This window comes from Puntigrus tetrazona, chromosome 16 (genome assembly GCF_018831695.1).
Source record: "Puntigrus tetrazona isolate hp1 chromosome 16, ASM1883169v1, whole genome shotgun sequence".
Classification (NCBI taxonomy): Eukaryota; Metazoa; Chordata; class Actinopteri; order Cypriniformes; family Cyprinidae; genus Puntigrus; species Puntigrus tetrazona.
The window spans coordinates 13305458-13328179 of record NC_056714.1 but is presented as its reverse complement, the minus strand read 5'-3'; the positions used below and the strand labels follow the sequence as shown (position 1 = coordinate 13328179).

Sequence of the window (22722 nt, the reverse complement as noted above, 5' to 3'; positions counted from 1 at the left end):
TTGCTCATGCCGGGAAAATGATCGGCGGATGGAGTAAGCTTCAGTAAGCTGCAGTAGGGCAATCAATGGAGCTTTAACGCGTTTATAATCGTTAATTTAACTGATTTTATTTTATTTCTGTTTTTAAAAAGAGTGCAATTTTTTATCATTATTATTATTAGCTGCGTGAGCTCTCCTTTTTACATAGCGGTCTTGTAGATGTGGTGATTCGTCAATCGATTAATAAACCAATAGCTCAATAGCCCGTGATTAATACTGACACTCTGTGTGTTTCATTTAGTGAGCTCAGATGATAAATGGTCAATGTTTTTTTGCAGAAGGTCACTCCTTACCGAATCCCAGCGTGACGCAGCGCTATTGATGGAATACCATTCAGCCATTTAAAGCGCGGTCGTTTCCAACCCTGTTCCTGGAGGACCCCCAACGCTACACATTCTGGACGCCTCCCTCATCTACCATGCCCGTTTAAAGTCACGGAGTACTCTACTAATGAGCTGATGAGTTTAATCAGGTGTGTTTGATTTGGGACACATCCAAAGTGAGTACTGTTGGGGGCCCTCCAGGAACAGGGTTGGGATCTTGCGTTTTAAAGCATAAACTCCTGATCCGTTTCCTCCTTCCAGCATAATGCGTGCAGGAGTATGTATTGGATATAACAGTCAAAACACTTGCAAGTTCAGCGCGCGTTCATTTATGTCCATTACATACTTTTTTTTTTTTTTAGGTCTTTAATAGACCTAATAGGCGATTAAAGGCTACAGTTTATCCCTATATAATTTACACGTATACTGTATATATTGTCAACCAAAACTGTTTGCACTGGACTGAATATCAGAAGGAGATCATAAGACGTGTCTTTAGAGTTACCCAAAACCAATCATATCTCGTGTTTAACCTTGAAATCTAAACAAGCACTTTCTCTCCTAACTAAAACTCATAAAACTGCTTTGCGTGCCACAAAACCGGTGTTATTTAGTGGATTCGGGTGTCTGCCGTGACACTCGCTGTGAGAAAAGAGCTCACACATCACACATACGTCGCACTCCTCTCAGCCAATCGGATTTGAGGATCAGAAAGGACTGTGGTATTAATAAATATACACAATTCTTATGAGTTGTAACAGTATTTACAAATTCAAATACTGTTATATTCATATAAGCATTTAAGCGTACAAATTAGTTAAGGAGCATGTACCTTATTTGTAAAGAAAATAAATATTTATATAATACAATATATTAGAGTTTAAATGTGCCAGAAGTATTCTGAAACATCAACCATAACCAAACGCAAAGCTTTTTTCAAAAATCTGAACACAAATTATAAGGTGGCTTATAAACAATGGTAATTGCCAAATTATGCAGTATAATATTGCTTTATGGACAGGAGCCAAGTATTCACTCAAAGATATAGAAAAGGAAATACTGTCATAATTTAAAGAGATTGTGTGGGTTTGCGATAATACGAAGGTCTCAATATGTTTGACTTCGTTTTTTCAGCAGAATAGAAGATGCTGGGAACCGAACAGTGTTGGACTTCCACTGCACATGCAAACTTTCACAAAACTATCACGAACGATGACAGCATTTTCAGTTTTTGTTGCAATGACACTAAAACAATGACAAGTCTTTACAAATCAGATATTTCGCAAACCGTCTCTATACAGGGACAACATTGTTTCGGGACCCCGCTGAATGTAGTTCGTACAATAAAAGGAAAGAAATTGGGCGAAAACTATCCATTTAGGCAATCTACCCAATCACAATAATGACTTTTGCGAAAGAGCAAGGGGCCCAGTGCCCTAGTTGTCAGGTTGCACATACCCACATATCATTCATCGGTCTGATTCCCATTGGGCAGCGACAGATGTCAGATGAATGGTTTGCCACATAAACTGTCAAAGCGAATGAGTGTGATTTTGAAGTGACGGCATGTTAACAAGTTTCATTCAGTGGAATTTATGTTCACACCCTTTGGACCCCTCTCTCTCTCTCTCTCTCTCTCTCTCTTTCTCTCTTTGTATATGTGTCCTGTTGTTTGAGTTATAGCTCAGAGCACAACAGATGAGTAAACATTGATAGTCACAAGTAAATCCCATCAAATCAGATTGGGGAACGCAAAGGCTACGCTCCCTCCTGCCCTCGCTCTCGATTCCTCTTTTTCGCTCTCTGCTGGCGTTTCTTTCATTCTCTCTTCGTCTACTCACCGAGATTGATTGGAGTTGATAAAGAAAAATCCTATTTAATCAAGTAAATAGTAGATGGAGGAATCGAGCAGCGGTCCCAGAGGCATGCGCAGGGCCTTATAGGAATCATATTGAAGGTTCGTACAGGCCTTGGGATAATAATACGGACTACGACATGGCATCTGGCATTAGTGTCGGATAAAACAAGCAGACGCAAGGGAGAAGCGCAGAAGAAGCTAATAGGAGAACTAAAGAGAGAGACTGCCTGAGGGAAGATGGAGAGAGTGAGAGCCCTATTCAGCGGCGCCACACAGACTTTCTTTTCGCACTGGGAGACCTCGACGACGATTGAATTTTTTCTCGGTCCGAGCTGTAATAGAAAATAACCAAGTACTTTTGCGCAATAGCTGTCAGCGACCTTCTGAGAAGAATAGGGCTAATCCTTTACGGTGCCCTCGCAGAACGGCTCCGTTCAAATCCGCTACATTTCATTTCTTGAATAAATTTTCTTCCTCTTAAAGATTTTTATTTTTTTTTCCCCTTGCAGTGAGACTGAACCCTGTCCCCGACCGGGCTCGTGTTAAACGCGGACGCGAAATTAAGCCTTCGGCGAGAAAAAAAAAAAAAAAAAAAAGCTACAGTACGTCACACTCGTTTTTCACAGATGATAAAAAATGATGGGCATTGTAATCCCGAGCTAATTAACGTAACAAGCGCAAATGCGCATCACCGTTTTCAAGTTTTCGCATTTGTGAATATCTAAAGACTTGGTATGAATAATTCTTTTTAAGGCTCCTCGCTTGTGTTTGTACGATATAGTTGCAGGGTTCAGACAGAGCTGATGGAAGCCATGAGAGCCTTCAGTCCCTGAGGTCATTTCTCTGATCACTTATAATTCCATTTAAACAGTATTACTCTCAGCGAACAGCTTCATCCACGGCTAATGATGGCATGATGCCGCATGTTTCAAGACCCCTCTTTCTCCTTCTCGAGAGGTATTCGACAGGGTTGGATAGAGATTCGATGAGAAGATTGAAAAGCCCTTCATCATCCAGAACACCGGGGGTTTGGGCTTTATCCCAGTGTGTGTTAAGTTCTCAGATATATCAGTTAAAAGGCCCAACCAATCAGTGCTCTCTCAGCTGGCTAAAGATGCAGCTCTACAGCCATTATCAAGTGTACATTGTTCTCTCTGCTCTACTTTATTATGTTTAAGGAGTAATCAGTACTAGTTAAGTTCAATCCAGGAAAACATATACTTGCACTACAAATAAGGGTTACTTCACCCCAAAATGAACATTTTGTTATAATTACTCACCCCCCTGTCCCTATTTACTGCTAAGTAATGAATACTTTTAAGGTCCATTTTGGACGCTCTTTGGTACGATCTTCTGTGCCAGCTGCAAATATTTTTCTGGACCTTGACAGTGTCTATGGGACAGTCACAAGCCTCCCGCTTTTTATCCCAAATATCTTAAATTGTGTACAGAATCAAGCTTTTTTGGGTTTGCAACAACATGGGGATAAGTGATTAATGACAAAAATGTAATTTTGGGGTGGATTAACACATTAAATGCAAGAAAAAAATGTAGTGCATTCCTATTGTTGTGTGTTACATAAAATTGTAAAACTTAATACACTAATTAAATATATATATATATATATATATATATATATATATATATATATATATATATATATATATATATATATATTTCTATTTTACTAGTACTCAATGGACTTAAAAAGTATACTAAATACCACTATTTTGATTAATAAATAATTTTTAGTGCATTGAATTCAAGTATACTACAGCTTAAATATACAGAGGAGTTTTATTAGTGTATTTCTTAAAAGTGTGCTTTAAATGTTTAAAATCTAAATCTTAAATCTAAATCTTTTAGATTAGTGATTAGTGTTTTCAAACGATTAAATCGCATCAAAAATAAACGTTTGTTTACATAATATGTATGCTATGTATATTTATTTATGTATATATAAATATGCATGTATATATTTCTGAAAAGTATGTTTTAAATTGTATTAAATTATTTATTTATAATATAAATTATATGAAAATAAATATTGATGTAAATATTTTTAAATATATACGTGCATACAGTATGTGTGTATTTATATACTTAAACGTAATAAATTTGCACATAATACACATATATTATGCAAATAAAGACTTTTATTTTAAATGCAATTAATTGTGATTAATCATTTGACAGCACCAATAATAATCCTAAATTTAAAATTAAAATGATTTAATTAAAAATATCACTAATAAGTACATTTTGTGTACTTATAATGTGTTACTATACTATATATATATATATATATATATATATATATATATATATATATATATATATATATATATATGCAGTTAATACATTTAGCAGGTAGTACTTAAAGTGCTATATTTTAATGTGAAAAAAGTTGCTACTAATATACTAATATTGACATACTATATTTGATAGTACTATTTAAAGACACCATTAACATGTAGTTAAGTACATCATATAAAGTTAATATTTAAATGAATTATTATATATAGAAATACATATAAAATATGTAGGTAACATATTATAGATACATTTGTATATGTTTAATATATATTATTCTTACATTTATAATAATTCATAAGTTTGTTTTTTATTTAAAATGAACAGTGTATAAAAGATGGGTAACTTGGTCATTTTTGTAATCCAGAGATAGCATGTGAAGCACATTTTTATTCATATTCATTGCGACTCAAAATAGCACAGTTGAGTACACTTAGATGTTCTTAAGATTATCTCAAGAAGTACATTTAGAAACAATTTTTAGTCTATTAAGTACAAAAGTAGTGTGTGAAAATTGAGCACTTAAATTATGGAAGTGTACTAAGTGTACTGAAATAAATTGTATTTTAGTGCACTTTTTTCCCCTGTGAATCCACAGCATTTGTGGCATAATGCTGAAGAATTTCCACTTGTCCCACCTTTTATTTAAAAATACAGATCTATCTTACAACAGAAACGAATAAGGCCAATGCAAAAAAATATTAATATACCCATGTGTTCAAATATGTATATAAACGGAACAATATGTACGTTAACATAATTTTATTGTATGGGGAGAGATATCTGTGTGAAACCTAACTTTGTAACTTATCTAAATGACCCTTTAAACTACTTTTAACAGACAAATTACTGTACATGCTTTCATAAAATGATAAGATTCACATTTCCTGCAGTGCCTCGACCCAACCTTGATTTTAGTTTTGTTTTTTAAGCAAACAAGTTATAAGATGATTGAACTTAACTTGCATTTAACCCAGAATAATCCTTTAAGACTCATAACCGAGAAACTGTATCAACCCAGTGTTTTAAAGTCTGCGTGAAATTAAAGTTCACCTATTTCCCTAATGCACGTTATAAATCGTATAGCGAATGACTGATCCATGGATACATTTCATTAAAAAAAAATCTTGACCTAATCAAAATGTCATAGCTGGATCTTTCAGTGAAAACGTTCCAGTGACTTCCTTCTGGTGATGTATGTTGGACCTTTCCAATTAAACCCTGCCCCTGCAAATTCATCTTAATCTGCCTGGGTGTTTGAGTGCAACACCCACATATCAAAACCCAATCAACCACCGACACATTAGACAATGTCAACGCCCCGGCATAGTTTCTTTACGGCAAGCCTTTATGCTCAGGTCATCGTCAAAATACAGAAGAATAGATCAGTAGCTACAAAAAAAAAACACGCACGACCAGTCTAGTTGCCATCCCACAGATTTTAATCTGTAATTGGCCATTGTGAGGTAGTCCTAAAAAAAACCTGCTTGGTCGCAATATACTTGAAATGGGAGCGTTATCGAGAAATTACACTTCTGGACGTTTGCATTCACACAGAAGTGTAAGTACAACAAAGAAAGAATTTACAATTATCAAACAGGTTTGTGTTATAATGGCAATCCAGTGCTAGAATGCAGACAAACAAGGTCTTCCTCGTATTCATTTCAGCTATTTTACAGTAAACAAAACAAAAAAGGGAAAGTGAAAATATACCACTATGTTCAGACAGATCTTGGTATCTACTGTTAATCGATCCTTTGCCTTACAAAATCCCAGGATAGAGAGATTTAGAGATGTTTTAGTGTCGTTTACAGGTGTGAAAAACATTATAAATAAAAATCTTAAAAGTCTGCACGCTCTACTGACACAGTTGTTCACCCATCTCTCACAGATTCATTCAGAACACAGCAGGCCATAGCTATGTATACAGGCTCCATGTGTTCAGTGCTCCTTCGTTCCCTATCAGCTTTCTTTGTCATGGTTTCCATTCTGCTCTAATATCAGCAACTGCGCACAGGCAAATGGTATATCTCTACCGAAAAATAAAACATATTGACTCTGCCGCTGCCTACAAGATGACGGGGGTTTAGTTTAGCCTGATCCGGTTAAGCTGATAAAACAATTGAACAGAACTGAAACCAAAAAACATTACCATTCGCTCAGAAGCTGAGCCGCTTCCTTTTGTTAGAGGATTGAAGGTGTAAAACTGTTGTGCTTTGAGAAGACAACATAGTTATGCTGAGAAAAGAAAACAGGGCAGTTCACAGTGAAACCGAAATCACCAGAGCAGAAAACTATTATGCTTTGCTGGGGGCGTTTAAATTGCAAATGGGGGCTGGATGTGCTGAGTGAGAGTATGGTGGGGGAGATGAGGAATTTCTCCTCATGTAATGCTTAATTACCTCTCTCCTGTACTTGAGGTAATCTTTAATCAGATGAGCACCACGGACTCTAAGCGGGTACGTGAGTGCCCTGCAACCACCTCTGACCAAATTCACGCACAGAGGTTTGTTTTTCCATCATAGTGGAAAGTTCTATAGGCTTTGATTGTTTTTGTACTGAGCTAATGACATTTCTGACTCCCTGTCCACTACCTGTAAAACAAACTTTTATGCCATTTTGGAGAAAAATAAAATCATGTCATGTGGAATAAGCATCAAGTAAAAAGTAATAATTGTTCCTTACAGCGTACATATGTGGGAATGTGCACATTTTTTACATTTATTTTTCAATACAAAGTATTGCATTTAAAACGTGTTTTTAAGGAGTCGCACCACATGACACTTTGCAAATGAGTCATGTTTTGTCATTTAAAGATTAAGTTATCTGACACTTTAACAGACTTGTTGACCTTGACACAATCCTACCCTCTGTTTTTTTTTTTTTTTTTTTTTTGCCAGATTCGCTTGTTTATGCATGTTGTGTAACTCTTAGTTGCACCACATGACTTTTATTCTGAATCCAGGCAAATCTATTTCAAATAATAAGCAGCGAGTTTCTGAGAAAAATAAATAAAGAAATGATAGGCTTTTCTCTTAATCACAACGTCGTGAAAGCTCTACCGCACTGACATTTATGACTTCGTGTCAATTATCTTGTGATCACATGACTGCATGAATTTGATCATAAATACAGTAAAAACATTAATATTGTAAAATATTATCACAATTCAAAATAACTGCTTTCTACTTTAAAATTTTTACAATGTAATTTATCCCTGCAATTATAAAGCTGAATTTTCAATAGCCATTAATCCAGTCCTTAGTGTCACATGATTCATCAGAAACGTAAAAATAAACATTTCTCATTAATACTAATGCCTTAATATTTTCATGAAAACATTTTATTTGAGATTCTTTCATGAACAAAGCAAAAAAAAAACAGCATTATTTGAAACAGAAATCGTTTTTAACAATATAGAAGTCTTTACGGTCAAATTTGTTCAATTGAATGCATCCTTGCCGAATAAAACATTAATATAAAGCAACGTATTGACTTTGAACAGTAGTGTAAACCTCTCGCACGCACGCAGACTGTCTGTCTGCCAAAAAGGACACTGCAGGTCAGTGCATTTTGTATTGTAAACAGAGTTTGTTTAATCTGGGGCAAAGTGAAGTTATAGCGATACTGTGTATGAAGAGAGCAGGACAAAAAAAAAAACTGAGAGAAAGCGAAAGTAGGTCTGGGAGTACAAGAAACGAAGAAGATGGAGAGCTGGTATTGTGAAGGAAATCAGCAGTGGAAAGTAAAGTCAGGTGGAGGAGGGAAGGGGAGGACTTTTCTGAGGGAGGAGAGAAAGAATAAAGATAAGCACAGAAGAAAAGAATGCACAGTACGGAGACAAGGGGAGGGAAGAGGGAGGGGCAAAGAACATGGCAAGGTTACACATGAAAACTGCAGTCTGCTTCTTCTTCTTTCACACTCACAGAAAAAGAGTAGAGAGAGGAAGCCTCAGTTTTGCTCTTACCTCTGCACTATCACGTTACACCATAAATTAAAAGCAGAACGGAAGAACTGAGTGCCAAGGAAGCGAGTACATTCATGACTCAGAGAGCCAGGAAAGAAGGAAAGACTATGAGAACAATAAAATAAACACGGCGGCTACACATTGGCAGAGTTTACGGGACCGGCTCTGACATCAGTGAAGTGAGAGAGGAAGAGGGGTGCAACATTGCTTTACGGAAACCGCTTGACAGTTTCACGCCGAAACAGTTTGAAAATAGGAAACAGACGCTTAAGAGAAACAGAAAGGGAAAGAAAGAGAAAAGGATAAAGCGAAGCCTGTTTAAGCCGAACCATGTTGATGAAAGAATACCGGATATGCATGCCGCTCACTGTCGATGAGGTAGGTTTGTAACTTTTTACGTGTGTTTGGGTTCGCGTCCATATGTTTGGGTGTACAGCAGCTGTCCTCGTGATTAGCTTGCACAAAAGTAAAGGTTAATAGGATTTCTATTCCACTCTGTTTACGCAAATGAAACCTCGTCGTTCTGTGTGCATGTCTGTGGGTTGTATTACATAATCTCTCCGTTTGAGCCGTTTTCGTTACCTAAACGGGTCCGACCAGTTACGTCCTTTTATTCTGAAGGCAGGAGCGAGTTATTCACCTCAAGGCTAGGAACAAAACACAAAGGCCTTTCGCCACAAACGGCCTGGGATTTCCTCAGGAGGGTCAGGGATTGTTTCAGTCCGTCTCTGTTTCACCTTCGAGTGGCCAGCTTGTGCTCGTTCAGATCTGACACAAGCCCGGACAAGCACACCTGACCTGAAAGTCTGCCTCAGAATTTGTCCGTGGTCTACATCAGCACTAGAACGCATAGTTTCCAGACAGGAGGACCACCCCCTTTTTTCTGGAGAAGCTCTGTTGTGCGTACGAGCAGCATTTTTCTCCAAGCCTTCGCAAGGTCCGTGTCGTCATCACCGGTGACAATGATTGTTGGAGTGAGTTTTCACATAAACGGATTTCAAAAGAATTAGTCCTCAGAAAAACAGCAGGAACCCTGTCAGTGCTGCCAACGCTGCTTTTCAGGACTATAGCGGAAAAAATTATGTATCCAGAACTCTTTAGTCTTCAGAGAACAAAGCAAAAACAAAACATATGGCAGATGAGAGATCAAACACTATGACAAACAATGAGGGTTAAGTGGAAGGGTTTATTATTTATGGGAGTTTTATAACTAATGGCGTTCATGATTTTGTCAATAATTCCTTTTAAATATGTAAACATTTCATTTAAATATGTAAATTAAACAATACAATTTTTTAAAAATATATTACTATTTATATTAACATATTTTGCACGTCTTCATTAAAATATTCATTATATTACACATCTTAATTAAAACAAATACATGGATTTTAATTTAAATATTTTAATCAAATATAATTTCATTTCATTTCATTTAAAATCATGGATCATGGAAGAAGACATTATCAAAACTTTAAACTCATGACATTATTTTTGAAAAAAATAATAATGCCCAGAAACATTTTACCTTATCATGTGAGCAAATATCACAGCATGTTTCCAAATTGATTTTACATTATTAATCAAAAGTCTGATAGCAAAACTACGCCCCTACAGCAATGCAATTTAATATATATATATATATATATATATATATTTCATATTTAATATATTTCATAGAATGTATCATTATAGAAGGACACAATGTCCTGTAAAGCTCCACTCTACATAATCATGCAAAATTAATCATACACAAAATTAGAATAATACATTTATATATATATAATAATATATATATATATATATATATATATATATATATATATATATATATATATATATATATATATATATATATATATATATATATATATGTGGAATTTTTAAAAGATATTTCTTGTGTTTATTAAGGCTGCATTTATTTGATTAAAAATACAGAAGAAAATACTATTGTGAAGTATTTTAACATTTTAATTTCTAATTTAATACACTTTAAATAATAATAATAATAATAATAATAATAATAATAATAATAATAATAATAATAATTAATATAATTTATTTCTGTGATGCAAAGCTGAATTTCCATCAGTCGCCCACTCCAGTCTTCCCTGTTACATGATCCTTCAGAAATCATTTTAATATGTTGATTTATTATCAGTGCTGGAAACTGTTGTGCTGCTTAATATTCATTTGAACCTGTGACATTATTTTAGGAGTCTTGAATGAATAAAACATTAAAAACCAAAAATAAAGCATTTATTTTAAATAGGAATCCTTTCTAACAATATACACTGCCATTCAAAGGTTTGGACTCAGTACAGTTTTATTTGGAAGAAATGCTGTTCTTTTTAACTTTTTATTCATCAAAAATCCTGAAAAAAAGTATTGCAGTTTCCAAAAATATTTTCCATCACAACTTTGCCAACATTGATCTTTCTAATAATAAATCAGCATATTATAATGATTTCTGAATGATCACGTGACTGGAGTGGACGACTGATGGATATTCAGCTTTGCATCACAGAAGTAAATGGTTCTTTAAAGTATATTCAAATAAAAACCCATTATTTAAATTTTTACAAATATTTCACAATACGACTTTTTTCAGTATTTTTGATCAATAAATGCAGCCTTGATGAACATAAGAATGTTTAAAAATATATTTCCAAACTTTTAACTAGTTTATATATATATATATATATATATATATATATATATATATATATATATATATATATATATATATATAAATTATAAGAAATTATAAGAAATGATAAATATATAATATATATATAAAAATACACTTTTAAAGTCGTAAATATAAAATAAAATATGTATTGTGAATTGATATATATACACACAACAACTATACACAGTATATATACACATATGTATGTATATTTATATTTGACAGCATTGAACTTCGAAAAATGGGTCTTATATTAGATATATTTTAAAATAAAAGATTTTTACAAATCTGTAAATAAATTGTCAGAATTAGTTAAAAACAACTCAAATATTTTTGTCCCCAAACTTACATTGGACTAATTTCTCTGACTGAACTCCAACTTTCTTTCATTCCCGTTTAAATTCCAAATCAGCATTCACGTCGCCGGGTGCCCATTTCACTTCCGACTCCACCTTACGATCTTAAAATGAGCCATTTCTCAAATCCGTAGCTCTCCTCAACCCCGCTCCAAAACGAGTCCAAAAAAGAAAGAAGTGAAACATATGAGGTCACATACAGAGGCCAACGATTTCCTTCCCTCTTCCTCAGTACAAGATCGGCCAGTTATACATGATCAGCAAGCACAGCAGTGAGCAGAGCGGAGGAGGCGAAGGGGTGGAGGTCGTCCGGAATGAACCCTGCACAGACCCCAAACACGGAGCCGGACAGATCACAGAGAAACGCATCTACCTCAACAGGTGAGGCCGCGGCACGCACCCGCACACACACACACACACACACATACACACGTGCACGCATAAACGATCCTGTTTCTTTCACGGTTTACATCACCCACCTGCCAACGAGCCAGCGATCAGCTATTATTGATGACTGCAGCTAACACCTTTATGCATGCAGCGCAGCTCCATCCATCGCTCACTTTCCCTCCAAAAACACCTTCTCTCTTCCTGTCGGGCTTCACGCAGAATCTCGCATCAGCATAAGCGTCTGACAGAAGATCACGTACACATTCGATCCGATATCATCCCACGCCGTCAACATGCACACACACTTATTGTAATTGCCTGTTTTCTTGTGTTCCTTACACTCTCGCCCTACAAGGACAAAACACACACACACACACACACACACACACACACACACACTCAGTCATTAGATGCTGTTGTGAATATGAATTACTGCACCTCTAGCAGTAGAACAAATTTTTCAAGCCATTAATGTGTTAGCAAAGACCAAAAGGGCAGAGCATTAAGTTCCTAATGGTCAAATAAATCTTATCGCGGAGCATGTGAGTCTAATTCAAATGCTGATATTACCGCAGACGAGATCATTATATGCTGTTTACAAGAACATCACGCTGAACCGCTGCATTGTAATTATGAATAATTTAACTTGTATCGTCAAGATACGAGCAGCAGAGGATCGTAACGTAATGGCAGTGTTTTGGGCGGGAATGTGCTGTTCCGTGGGAAATGTCTGTCACTTCAGGAATGGGAAAGAGAGAGTGTGTGTGAGTACGCGCTCGACACAACTGGCTGGCCGTGAATGATCTACATCTTCTCTTCTCCACCCCTCTCCTCTCATCCTCTGTCCATCCATCCATCACTCAAGTCCTCGGGCTGTAAATCTCGAGCGCTGCCTGTGCTGCCTTATCTTACAGTGCTGAGTTCATTATCTCTCTCGCTCGGGATGGGGTTTTTTTTCGGACTCTGGCTGTGTTTTTGTGGACAGATGGCACTAGACACTTCTGGAAGTGAGACCTGTAGCTATTGTGACGCTCGATTGACCTCTTGACCCGAAACACAAAGTGGACTAAAAAGCACCTGGGCGCATCTTAACTTTAAATGATCGGCACATATCAAAACAAACAGCAACTGCAAACAAATTATGCAAGACATTTTATCAGAACTCACTTTTTTCAGTTGGTTGAACATTATACAATAAAACAGTCTTTTATTATAATATTACAAATTTGCATTTTAATTGGGCAATGATTAGTCACAATCACACGTTTTTGTGTGCATAATATGTGTGTACTGTGTATATTAATTATGCATCCATAAAGACACTTCATATATACATGAACTTTTTTTGGATGCGATTAATCGTGATTAATTGTTGCCCAGCATTAATTTTAATATGTGTCATTTACTTCCGTGATTGCAAAGCTGAATTTTCAGCTGTCTAACATTATCTTTCATAAATTATTCTAATACGGCGATGTGCTGCTCAAAAAAAATCAGTGCTATTTATCAGTTGTGCTACTTCATTTTTCATGGAAATATCTATATTTTTTTAAGGATTCTGTCATAATTTAAAAGAACAGCATTTATTTTACATTAAAAATCGTTGGTAACAAAATGAAAATCTTTTGATTGATTTAATGTGTCTTTGTTAAATAAAAGTACTACTTCTTTATCTTCTTTACAAAGAAATCTAACCGACCCCAATATTTGGAATGATATTCTATCATTTAAAACTTAAAAGTTGATCCTGTCATATAGTAATACATCTTTTTTATTATATAATATTATTATGGTTAATATTTGAACATTTTGCATCAAGCCCTAATTTGTTACAATGATATATATATATTAGGTATCATCAAGTTAACCTTTACATGTACATTTATACATTGTTAATTTGTGTTTATTTCATAACGTAGCACAGATATATTAATTGATACGATTTCAAATTTGGAAAAGAAGATGAATCTAGATCATGTAGAAATTCAGGTTAACAAACGCCGTGAAAGTATTATTTATTGTTAATTCATGACACCAATTATACAGAAAAACATTATAACAAACATTATTTATAAAACCGCATCTTAAAGTATAACAGAAGTCTCACTGGAAAGATGAAGATGATAGGTTTTGTGAACTGCATGCTGCATTTCTGCGTTATACTAGCCAAATCAGTACTGAACTAACATACACCCACATGGAAATTCGTGCTGGATTAAGCCGAGGGCTGTTTTTGCCTTTTGTTTAATATGTCTGTTGTGTCATAACATCTTCTCATGTGTCCCTTTATCTCTCTGTTCAGCAAACTGCCAACCTGGATAAGAAAGTTTGTTCCCATGATTTTTTATATCACAGAAACTGCCTGGAACTTCTACCCTTACACCGTCACAGGTCCGTTCAAAAACTTTTCTGAAAAAAATACACCAGTGTTTGCATATAGTCATGTTTCGAGTTTTCTGTTCAATACAAGCAGCTGTGACCTAACACCCTTTTTCTCTTCTGCATACCTCTCTTTTTCTCCATCCGCTGGTGTTTTACTATAGAGTACACGGTAAGTATTCTCATATGTCAGCTCAAACTCATGCAGTTTGCTCTGGGCTCAACATAATCACCTCACTTTCTCTCCTTCTCGTGTTTCTCTCTCTCTCTATCTCTCTTCTTTGCTCTTTCCAAAAGTGTTCCTTCCTACCGAGGTTCCACGTCAAGATTGAGACACACTTTGAGAATGACAACGGATGCAATGAAAATGTGAGTGAGAGATGGCAACACACACACGCTCGCGCGCACACACACACACTCACACTCACAGTGTGTGTTCTTACAGGAGATAATCCTCTTAAAGGAGGACGATTCATCAGCGGCACGCGTAGCTTCAGCGTCCTTGTAAAGGCCATTGTGCCTGTGTCTGTCTCTGAAGCAGTCAGAAGGATCCAAACACTCCACCTTCCTCCTGTGACATACGACACCCGCGCATTCAAAGCAGGGCCTCGAACTACTGGCGTGGGTCAAAAAGATTTTGTTCAGACGTGTGGAAAATCTAGGTCTCTTGTATTTAAAACAACAGAGCAGTCTAAACCAGAACTCACGGTGACGTGCCTCCAGTTAATGAATACCACATTTTTATTTTTGATGCGCTGCAATGCAAAAGTTTGGGGTCACGACTTCAATTCTTTTTCTTTCTTTTCCCACCATTAATCAAGTATGCGTTTAATATCTGAAAAGTGACAGTAAAGACCTGTTACTAAATAAAAGAAATGAATGAATTACATAAATAATCTTCAAAGAACCCTGAAAAAAATTATTCTAATTTTGAGCAAAATTATTAAGCAGCACAAGTGTTAATTTTACTGTACATAATGATAATTCTTTATTAATAAAAAATGTTATAGCACCAAATCAGCATATTAGAATGATTTAAGAAAGAACATGTAATACTGAAGGCAAGATTCAGTTTTGCAATCACAGAAATATATAACATTTTGAGATATAATAAAATAAAAAAAATAAATATATACAAATTCATTTCTTTATATATATTGCATTTTTCCACTCAATGCTAATCTTTGAAAATATATTCAAACAAAAAAATAAAAAAAACAAATGTAGAATTTAATTAATCTAGCAAAGTTAAACAAATTTAATATCCATTTTCATAGTGTACAATATCATGTTATGATAACAAAATTTATTTCAATTATTAAATCATTTTAGTCTTTTCTTAATTCATTTAGTCAAAAAATAATAAAAATGGCCATAAGACAATATCATTAAAATAATCATTTCTGGCCATGCTTTTAATACTGTGCATCTGTTTTGCATAACTTCTCACCATGACATCAAATGTTTTTGGTTTTTTAATGGGGCTTAATGGCGAAAATTACTCTGCTCGGGAAATATATTCTCATGAGTCGCTCCAAGGTCTTTCCATACATCAATAACCATAAAACTGCACTAATAACTGCATAAGTTTTAGACATTTTTTTTTCCACTGGCCTGCAGGTAATGACAGTCTCCTGCTTTAAAGTGAACAAACAGGCAATTTATTTAGCCATGTTGTCATTCAGACTTTTAACTTAGTACTTATTTTGATGAGTTGACTTATTACTGGTTTGCAGTGTGTTTGTTTGCATACAGCGAATGACAGAGAGAGAGGCAGTTGTGCCCCGGAGTGCTCTCTGTTATTAAGAAATGAAAAATACGACTTAAACAAGATCCAACCTGCCACAAAGCGACTCAAAGATTTATGAGCGAATCTGCCCGTGAGAAACAAAGTGAGAGGGAGATGGCAGGAGAGTTTCGTTATTGATACTTTGTAATTGATCCAACTTTCTCTCCACATATAACAGCAGACACTTCCTCAATCACATACACACGCATTTAAACCTGAATTAAAACTACATTCTGTACAAAAAAGAAACCGCTGGAGCAGCACCCTTTCAAAAGGCATTAATATGTACCTTTAAGGTACTAATATCTTAAATAATTTACAGTAGGGTGTATCCTCTGAAACAGTTTGTACCTTTTTTTCGGAGAGTGTATTACATAAACACTAAATGAACAACAAGATATGTGTTTTGCATACAGGCGCGTTCAAACAAATGAAAATAATACTGTCAACACATCTGACGAGAGAAAGAATAAACATTACCACAGCTTTCACAACGAGATAAAAAGACAAGAGAGAGGAAAGGACTGAGGAGAAAAGGAGCAGGAATTTGTAAAATACTTGCACTGCTTTATAACCATAAAGAACATAAAAAGAGCATCTGAAACAGGGAACACCACTTATTTTCTTAATTGCTCATTTTTTAAGATTTCAGCGGGTACAAGAAGCACCTGCAATGCTGCACGGTCAAAGCAGCCTTCCTTTAAGTTGAGACTTGTTATCTGCTTTCTTTTTCCAGTGGCCTGCAGTAGTTTGCATAATTCAGTACTTCTGCCTATAGTAGGCTTGATTTTGCACTCTTTGTTTCCATGTTTTTTGCATTAATTCAGAGTCTCTGCCTACGCCCTAGAGTCTTGTGTTCTGTAGTGTGTCAAGGTTCTGGGCTACAGAATGTTTAACCGTTTGCATTTTGTGAAGATTTTATACGAAGATCGCTCTTAGCGCCCAAACACATTCCCACTGTCTTCAATCAGATGCAGAAACCGGTGCATTCGTAGGCCTCTGTGTTTACCGAACTTGAAGTTGCAGTGTCATTTTTCACTTGGGCATTAGGGACTCGCTGGAATAAGAAAGCAGCGTGTTCTTTGATATATTGTTGGATTCGTCCGACCGTGCTGTCTGATGTGTTCTTGTGCAGGTGTTTGGTGACGACCCCACTTCAAAGGACAGTGTCTGCTTTTTGGATATTTTGAGCGATCCGATCCCTGACAAGCATTACAAGAAGTCTGAGGTACATAAGCATTCATATATGCATAAATACATGGCAAAACACAAGCAGGGCTGGGTAACATTTAGAATTTAAGAGTGGGCTCGTTTTCAATTGATGAGCTGGGATGTGAATTGAATTGGCCGCACGCCACAGGATGCTAAATTGGGATTTGAATCAGAATGGCAGGAAGAGGAATGTATGGAAATGCAATCTAGTCCAACACAAGTTTCATCAAAACATAAATAAATAATTAATTTTGCCTAATTATGCCTATTTATCTCTCTGTATGTAGGCTACTTTTTTTTTTCCTCAGCTCATTAGACTAAACTGAGTGCTGTCACATTAAAACGAACATCAAAACATGTTTTATTTGACATACAGCAGGGGGTTTAAAACTTTTGATACAAAGGACCCCCTAAATATAACGATCCCCCTAAGAGAGATAACTTTCATAAAATATTAGCAATTATACATTTTTACGCATAAAGATCAAATTATACAAATAATAATAATAATAATAACATCACTTTGTTTTATATAAAATCATAAACCGGCTTCATGTTGTCAGCGTTTTAAAACCAACAGAAAAATACTTGTGATTTATCTGATTGAATTAGAAATAAAATAAAAACATTTCAGTCACTGATTGTAAACTGAATATATTGTTTCTGGAAATATCCCATATGTTGGGTTTATAATAACATTTCTAGCTGGTCTAACTCATACTTACACTTACAGCAAACGTAATTGCTTGCACTTGCTTAAATTTAAATTGTAAATTTGTACCACATTCGTAAATCAAGATCTGAATTGGAGTTGAACTGCTTTGGAGGTGAACAACTTTGACTCGCAAATAAGCATCTGTGTTCTTTAGGTCTTTGTGGCCTCACAGCATGCAGTGCAAATGTCTTCAGAGCCATCGCATTTAAAGGACACAACAAAGACATAAGTACTGTGTGTGCACACAAGCACAGAAGCAAAAAACCGCAAGACAAGCATTACATAAAAACCACATTCCTCAGTGTGCTCTACTTAGAGATACAGTTCAGTGGAATCTGCTGCCTTTTCGGTGGACAAATAATACATCAGAGGAAAGCATGTTTCCATGTTACACTCACTGATTCAGTCATGCGCAGCCTCAAATCCATAGCTGTCATATGCCGAGTTAGGAATAGGACAAATCCAAAAGGATTACAGTTTTCAATAAGAAAAAACAGCTGAGATACACTGAAGACAAGCTCAGACTTGTTGACAAAAGGCAGTTAAACAAACTATTATATCACTTCTACACACAAAAGGGACCAAAACAAAACTTTAAAGTCGGCATGGGTAAATAAATGTTCCAATATCATTGTTATGTTATGTTAATTATATCATATTATATTATATTAACAAGTAACACAGTATAACATTTAGGCCTATTCATTGTTAATGTTAATTGCAAATGGCTTTAAACTGTAAATGTTAGATATAATTTCCATTTTATCATTAAAAATCAAAACTTTTTCATTTAAAGAAGAAAACATTATATGTAAAGTAATAAAATGAATGAATAAAATAATTAAAAATGTCTAAGAATAGGCCTGATAATCTTAAGAAATGTTTATTACATTAATATATAGTTTGCATTAAATAAAAACCAAGACTAAATAGGAAAAAAAATAGGAACTAGCTGTAGTTTATGCTCTAAAAGGGTCCAAATGATCTTTTTTTGTAACGGGAATCGTGCATGTACCAACAGGAGTGCAGTTAAATATTACATTTGTGCTCATTAAAATGAGTTAATTATTCATAACAGCTTGCATGACAGTTCACCCAATATCAACTCCATAGATCACGTACTGAAATATTTTAACTGATAAAACAGACACTCTTTTAAAACAGTGCTGATACCAAAATGTAATGCTGGCTATTTTTCACGCTAGGTTAATTTAAGTTCATGCTAGATAATAGTTAATCAAATATATATCAAATAAGCCTCACAACCGAAAGCATGAGATCTTTGCCTCTAACACTTTAGAAATAGGTCACCGCATGATCGACTGTGAAATGTAATGTCACCCCTGCACAGTAATTCATGCTCAGCATGCAACAAACACACACACACACACACACACACACACAAGAGCAATGATCTGCTCACTCAGCAGGTAATGTGTATCTACTTAAAACAAACAGGATCTGAGCAACTGGGTGTCACAGAAAACAGGCCGGGGACCCCTTGTGGACGGCTGGAGGAACACCACGAAACCCATCATGTGCTCCTACAAGAGAGTCACCTGTAGCTTTGAGGTCTACGGCTTCCAGGGACGAACAGAGGACTTCATTCACAGGGTACTGACCATAACATCCCCTGCATTAACTTGTGCTTTTTAGTCATGCGATCCCATCATGTGTCATATTACGGCATGTTGTGATTGATCATAGAACATTCGTGACATTCTGCTGGTGGGACACAGGCAGGCGGTGGCATGGATTGACGAGTGGCATGGTAAATGAGATGTACTGCGATGCTTCATTACCATAATTAACCACATGCTCGGTTAAGTTCACACCAGAATCCTGATCCCTCGCTCGCTGCACGTCATCTGCCTTAATTCTTCGCAAATACACACTAAATGCATAACAAATATTTGCGCATGCAGGAATGACCCTCGAGCAGGTGAGAGAGTATGAGAGAAAACTGCAGGAGGAGACCAACAGCAAGCTCAAGAGCGACATTACCTGCACAGGTATGCTGTAAATAAAAATCATTTGGAATTCACTTATTGGACCACAACACCAGTCGTAAGGGTACATTTTGCGAAATTTAAATTTTGAATAAATAAGCTTTCCATTGGCTTTGTATAGTTTGTATGGATAGGACAATAGCTGGCAGAGAAAATCTGGAATCAAAAAATAAAATATTGAGGAAATCGCATTTAATGTGGTCCAAATGAAGTCCTTAGCAATGCATGTCACTGATCAAAAATTAAGTTTATTTGCAGCTGATATATTTATAATATCCGCATATTTACTTAATATCCAAATGATTTTTTTATTTTAGCATAATCCAATAAAAAAAATCAATAATATTGACCCATACGATGCATTTTTGGTTATTGCTACAAATGCATCCGTGCTGCTTTTGACTGGTTTTGTGCCTCAGGGTCACATTTATAATTTAACACCAAATCAGCAGCGATGGCTACCTTCATGGAAAATTGAACAGTATTATGATTAGAACGTTATAATATATATATAATAATTGGTCAATAGTAATAATAATGTTATAATTGTTCGATTTCATTTTCAAATTCAAAAACCTTTTTAAAAATGTCCAATTAAAATGTTTATTTTCTGAATAAAACGTGTAAAAACATGTTTAAAACTCATGATTACACACACATACACAAATCAGACTGTCTTTTAGCAAATAAGTATGACCAGTTCAAAGAAAAGTTTAAATCACAGATATCACAGATTTGCTTGTTGAATTGTGACCTAGAAATAGTGCTGGAAAATAAATATTTGAATTCGATTTTCATAATGTTTTCAGATTCACACTAGAGACGGAACAGATCTTAGCCTTCCTGTTGCTCAAACAATGGCGCACAGCGCTAGCAACACCAAGGTCACAGGTTCGATTCCCAAGGAAAGCATGCGACTGATAAAATTTGCCCAGAATAATGCTCACTTTGGATAAAAGCCTGAGCCACGTGAATGAATGCTAATGTAATTTCAATGTGAACTCGCTGTCGTCTCTCAGTATCCACACTGCCCTCTATTGGTGAACGTCTTCTACTGCGTCACAACTGTTACAGTTTAGTCAGCACTGTGATGCAATCTCATTATTAACGCGGGAGTCATCGTGACTCATAAAAGCACTGTTGCGAAATCTGACGCTAAATCGTGACCAAAAATGATTTTCCTCTCTGCTTCACAGACTCTGCTCCTCCGGTGCGACCCAGCTTCACTCGCTCCATCTCGGTTACGGATGAGTCGTCACTGAAAAAGATGGGGGTAAAGACTGTAGACATTCCAAGCTCTCCGTCCTGCCCTTCCTCCCTCAAAAATCCCATGAGATTAAACTCTACACCAGAATAGCGCCACATCCACCGTCCACTGCCTGCATCTACGTTTAACAAAATTCTGGACCTGGGCGTTCTCTTCTAACCAAAACTAGAAAGACATCCCACGCTGTCACCCTCTGCTCTCCGTTCCAACTGCAGAGGCTGGCAAAAACACGAAGAACCGAAGAATTGTAGATATCCTGTAAAAAGACTTCTCATCAAGTGAAACCATAGTGCCTTAATTTACATTTCTCAGAGACCTCGACAAAACGGATTGAACAAACGGTCTATCCCACTGCCTTCGAACAAGAAGGGGATCACAGAATGCAGAGGAAAAGCCTCTGTTGACATAATCTGTAGACTGTTTCAGTGAAACCTGATCATATGGATTACGGCAATCGCGAGTGACTAGCCAAATTTTCAAGATGGTTACGGGTTATTGAGACTAACCTCTGACCCTGTATCAATACATTGACAGAATGCAATTGATTGTTTAGTCGTGCAGCACAGAACGAGAACGTACAGTGCAACGGGTGATCAGACGAAAGACTAGAATGGATGAAGCATTTTGTGTTATTTGAAACCTGTCTTTGGTGATGAACCATAAGTGCACAACCATAAATTCACATCATTGATCATTAATATTGCCAACATTGTTACGTCAAGCCATTCAAACAAGCTTAAAAAGTGGCATTTCTTCACAATTTAGTTTTTTATTATAATGCATGATACTCTTGTGTATTTAAATGTAGCTAAAATAAACTGACTGCAACCACCTTCAAAAAAAGGTAATCAGTGAATATTTTTTTTCAGTGCAGCATAAGCAGATATTTGATGTTAAATACTAATTTGCTCTATTTTTACATTATCCAACACTCACTTAAAGCTCTTTAAAAATAACAATAATGTTAAATGTAAATTAATAACAAATTCTGAAAATATATATTTTTTATAATGAACATAATACTTTGATTAAAATTTCCCTAAAATTAAATTACATTTTTCTATTTAATTTTTTTAAAGATGTCATTTATACCTGTGATGGCAAAGCTAAATTCTCATTCTCCAAAAAAGCCATTACTCCAGTGTTCAGTGTCACATGAATCTTCAGAATGTGCTCGACAATCATTTCTTCTTACAGTCTATGTTGAAAACCACGGTGCCACAAAATTGACTGGGAAATCTTGATACTTTGAAAAAAAATGTTTTACTAGTGATACTTTAAAATGTACTCCAAGAATGAATGATGAATTATAGTATTTTTACCCCCAAAAACAAAACAAAACAATACTTACTGACCCCAAACTGAGCAGTTCATATTAATTTTTAATAGAACTGCATCCCTACAGGTTTAAAG

The 22722-nt window shown here is 35.6% G+C and overlaps 1 protein-coding gene across 1 annotated transcript; it reads left to right on the top strand.

Annotated features, from left to right (window-relative positions):
- The first annotated feature begins 8416 nt into the window (after window positions 1-8416).
- On the top strand, window positions 8417-22152 carry pitpnc1b (phosphatidylinositol transfer protein cytoplasmic 1b). The gene is made up of 10 exons (XM_043261089.1): window positions 8417-8878; window positions 11781-11929; window positions 14241-14329; window positions 14482-14489; window positions 14615-14686; window positions 17242-17334; window positions 19492-19647; window positions 19741-19804; window positions 19959-20045; window positions 21239-22152. Exons 1-10 carry the CDS (start codon window positions 8831-8833, stop codon window positions 21397-21399), a joined length of 927 nt encoding a protein of 308 aa, XP_043117024.1. The 5' UTR covers window positions 8417-8830; the 3' UTR covers window positions 21400-22152.
- The last annotated feature ends 570 nt before the right edge of the window (window positions 22153-22722 follow it).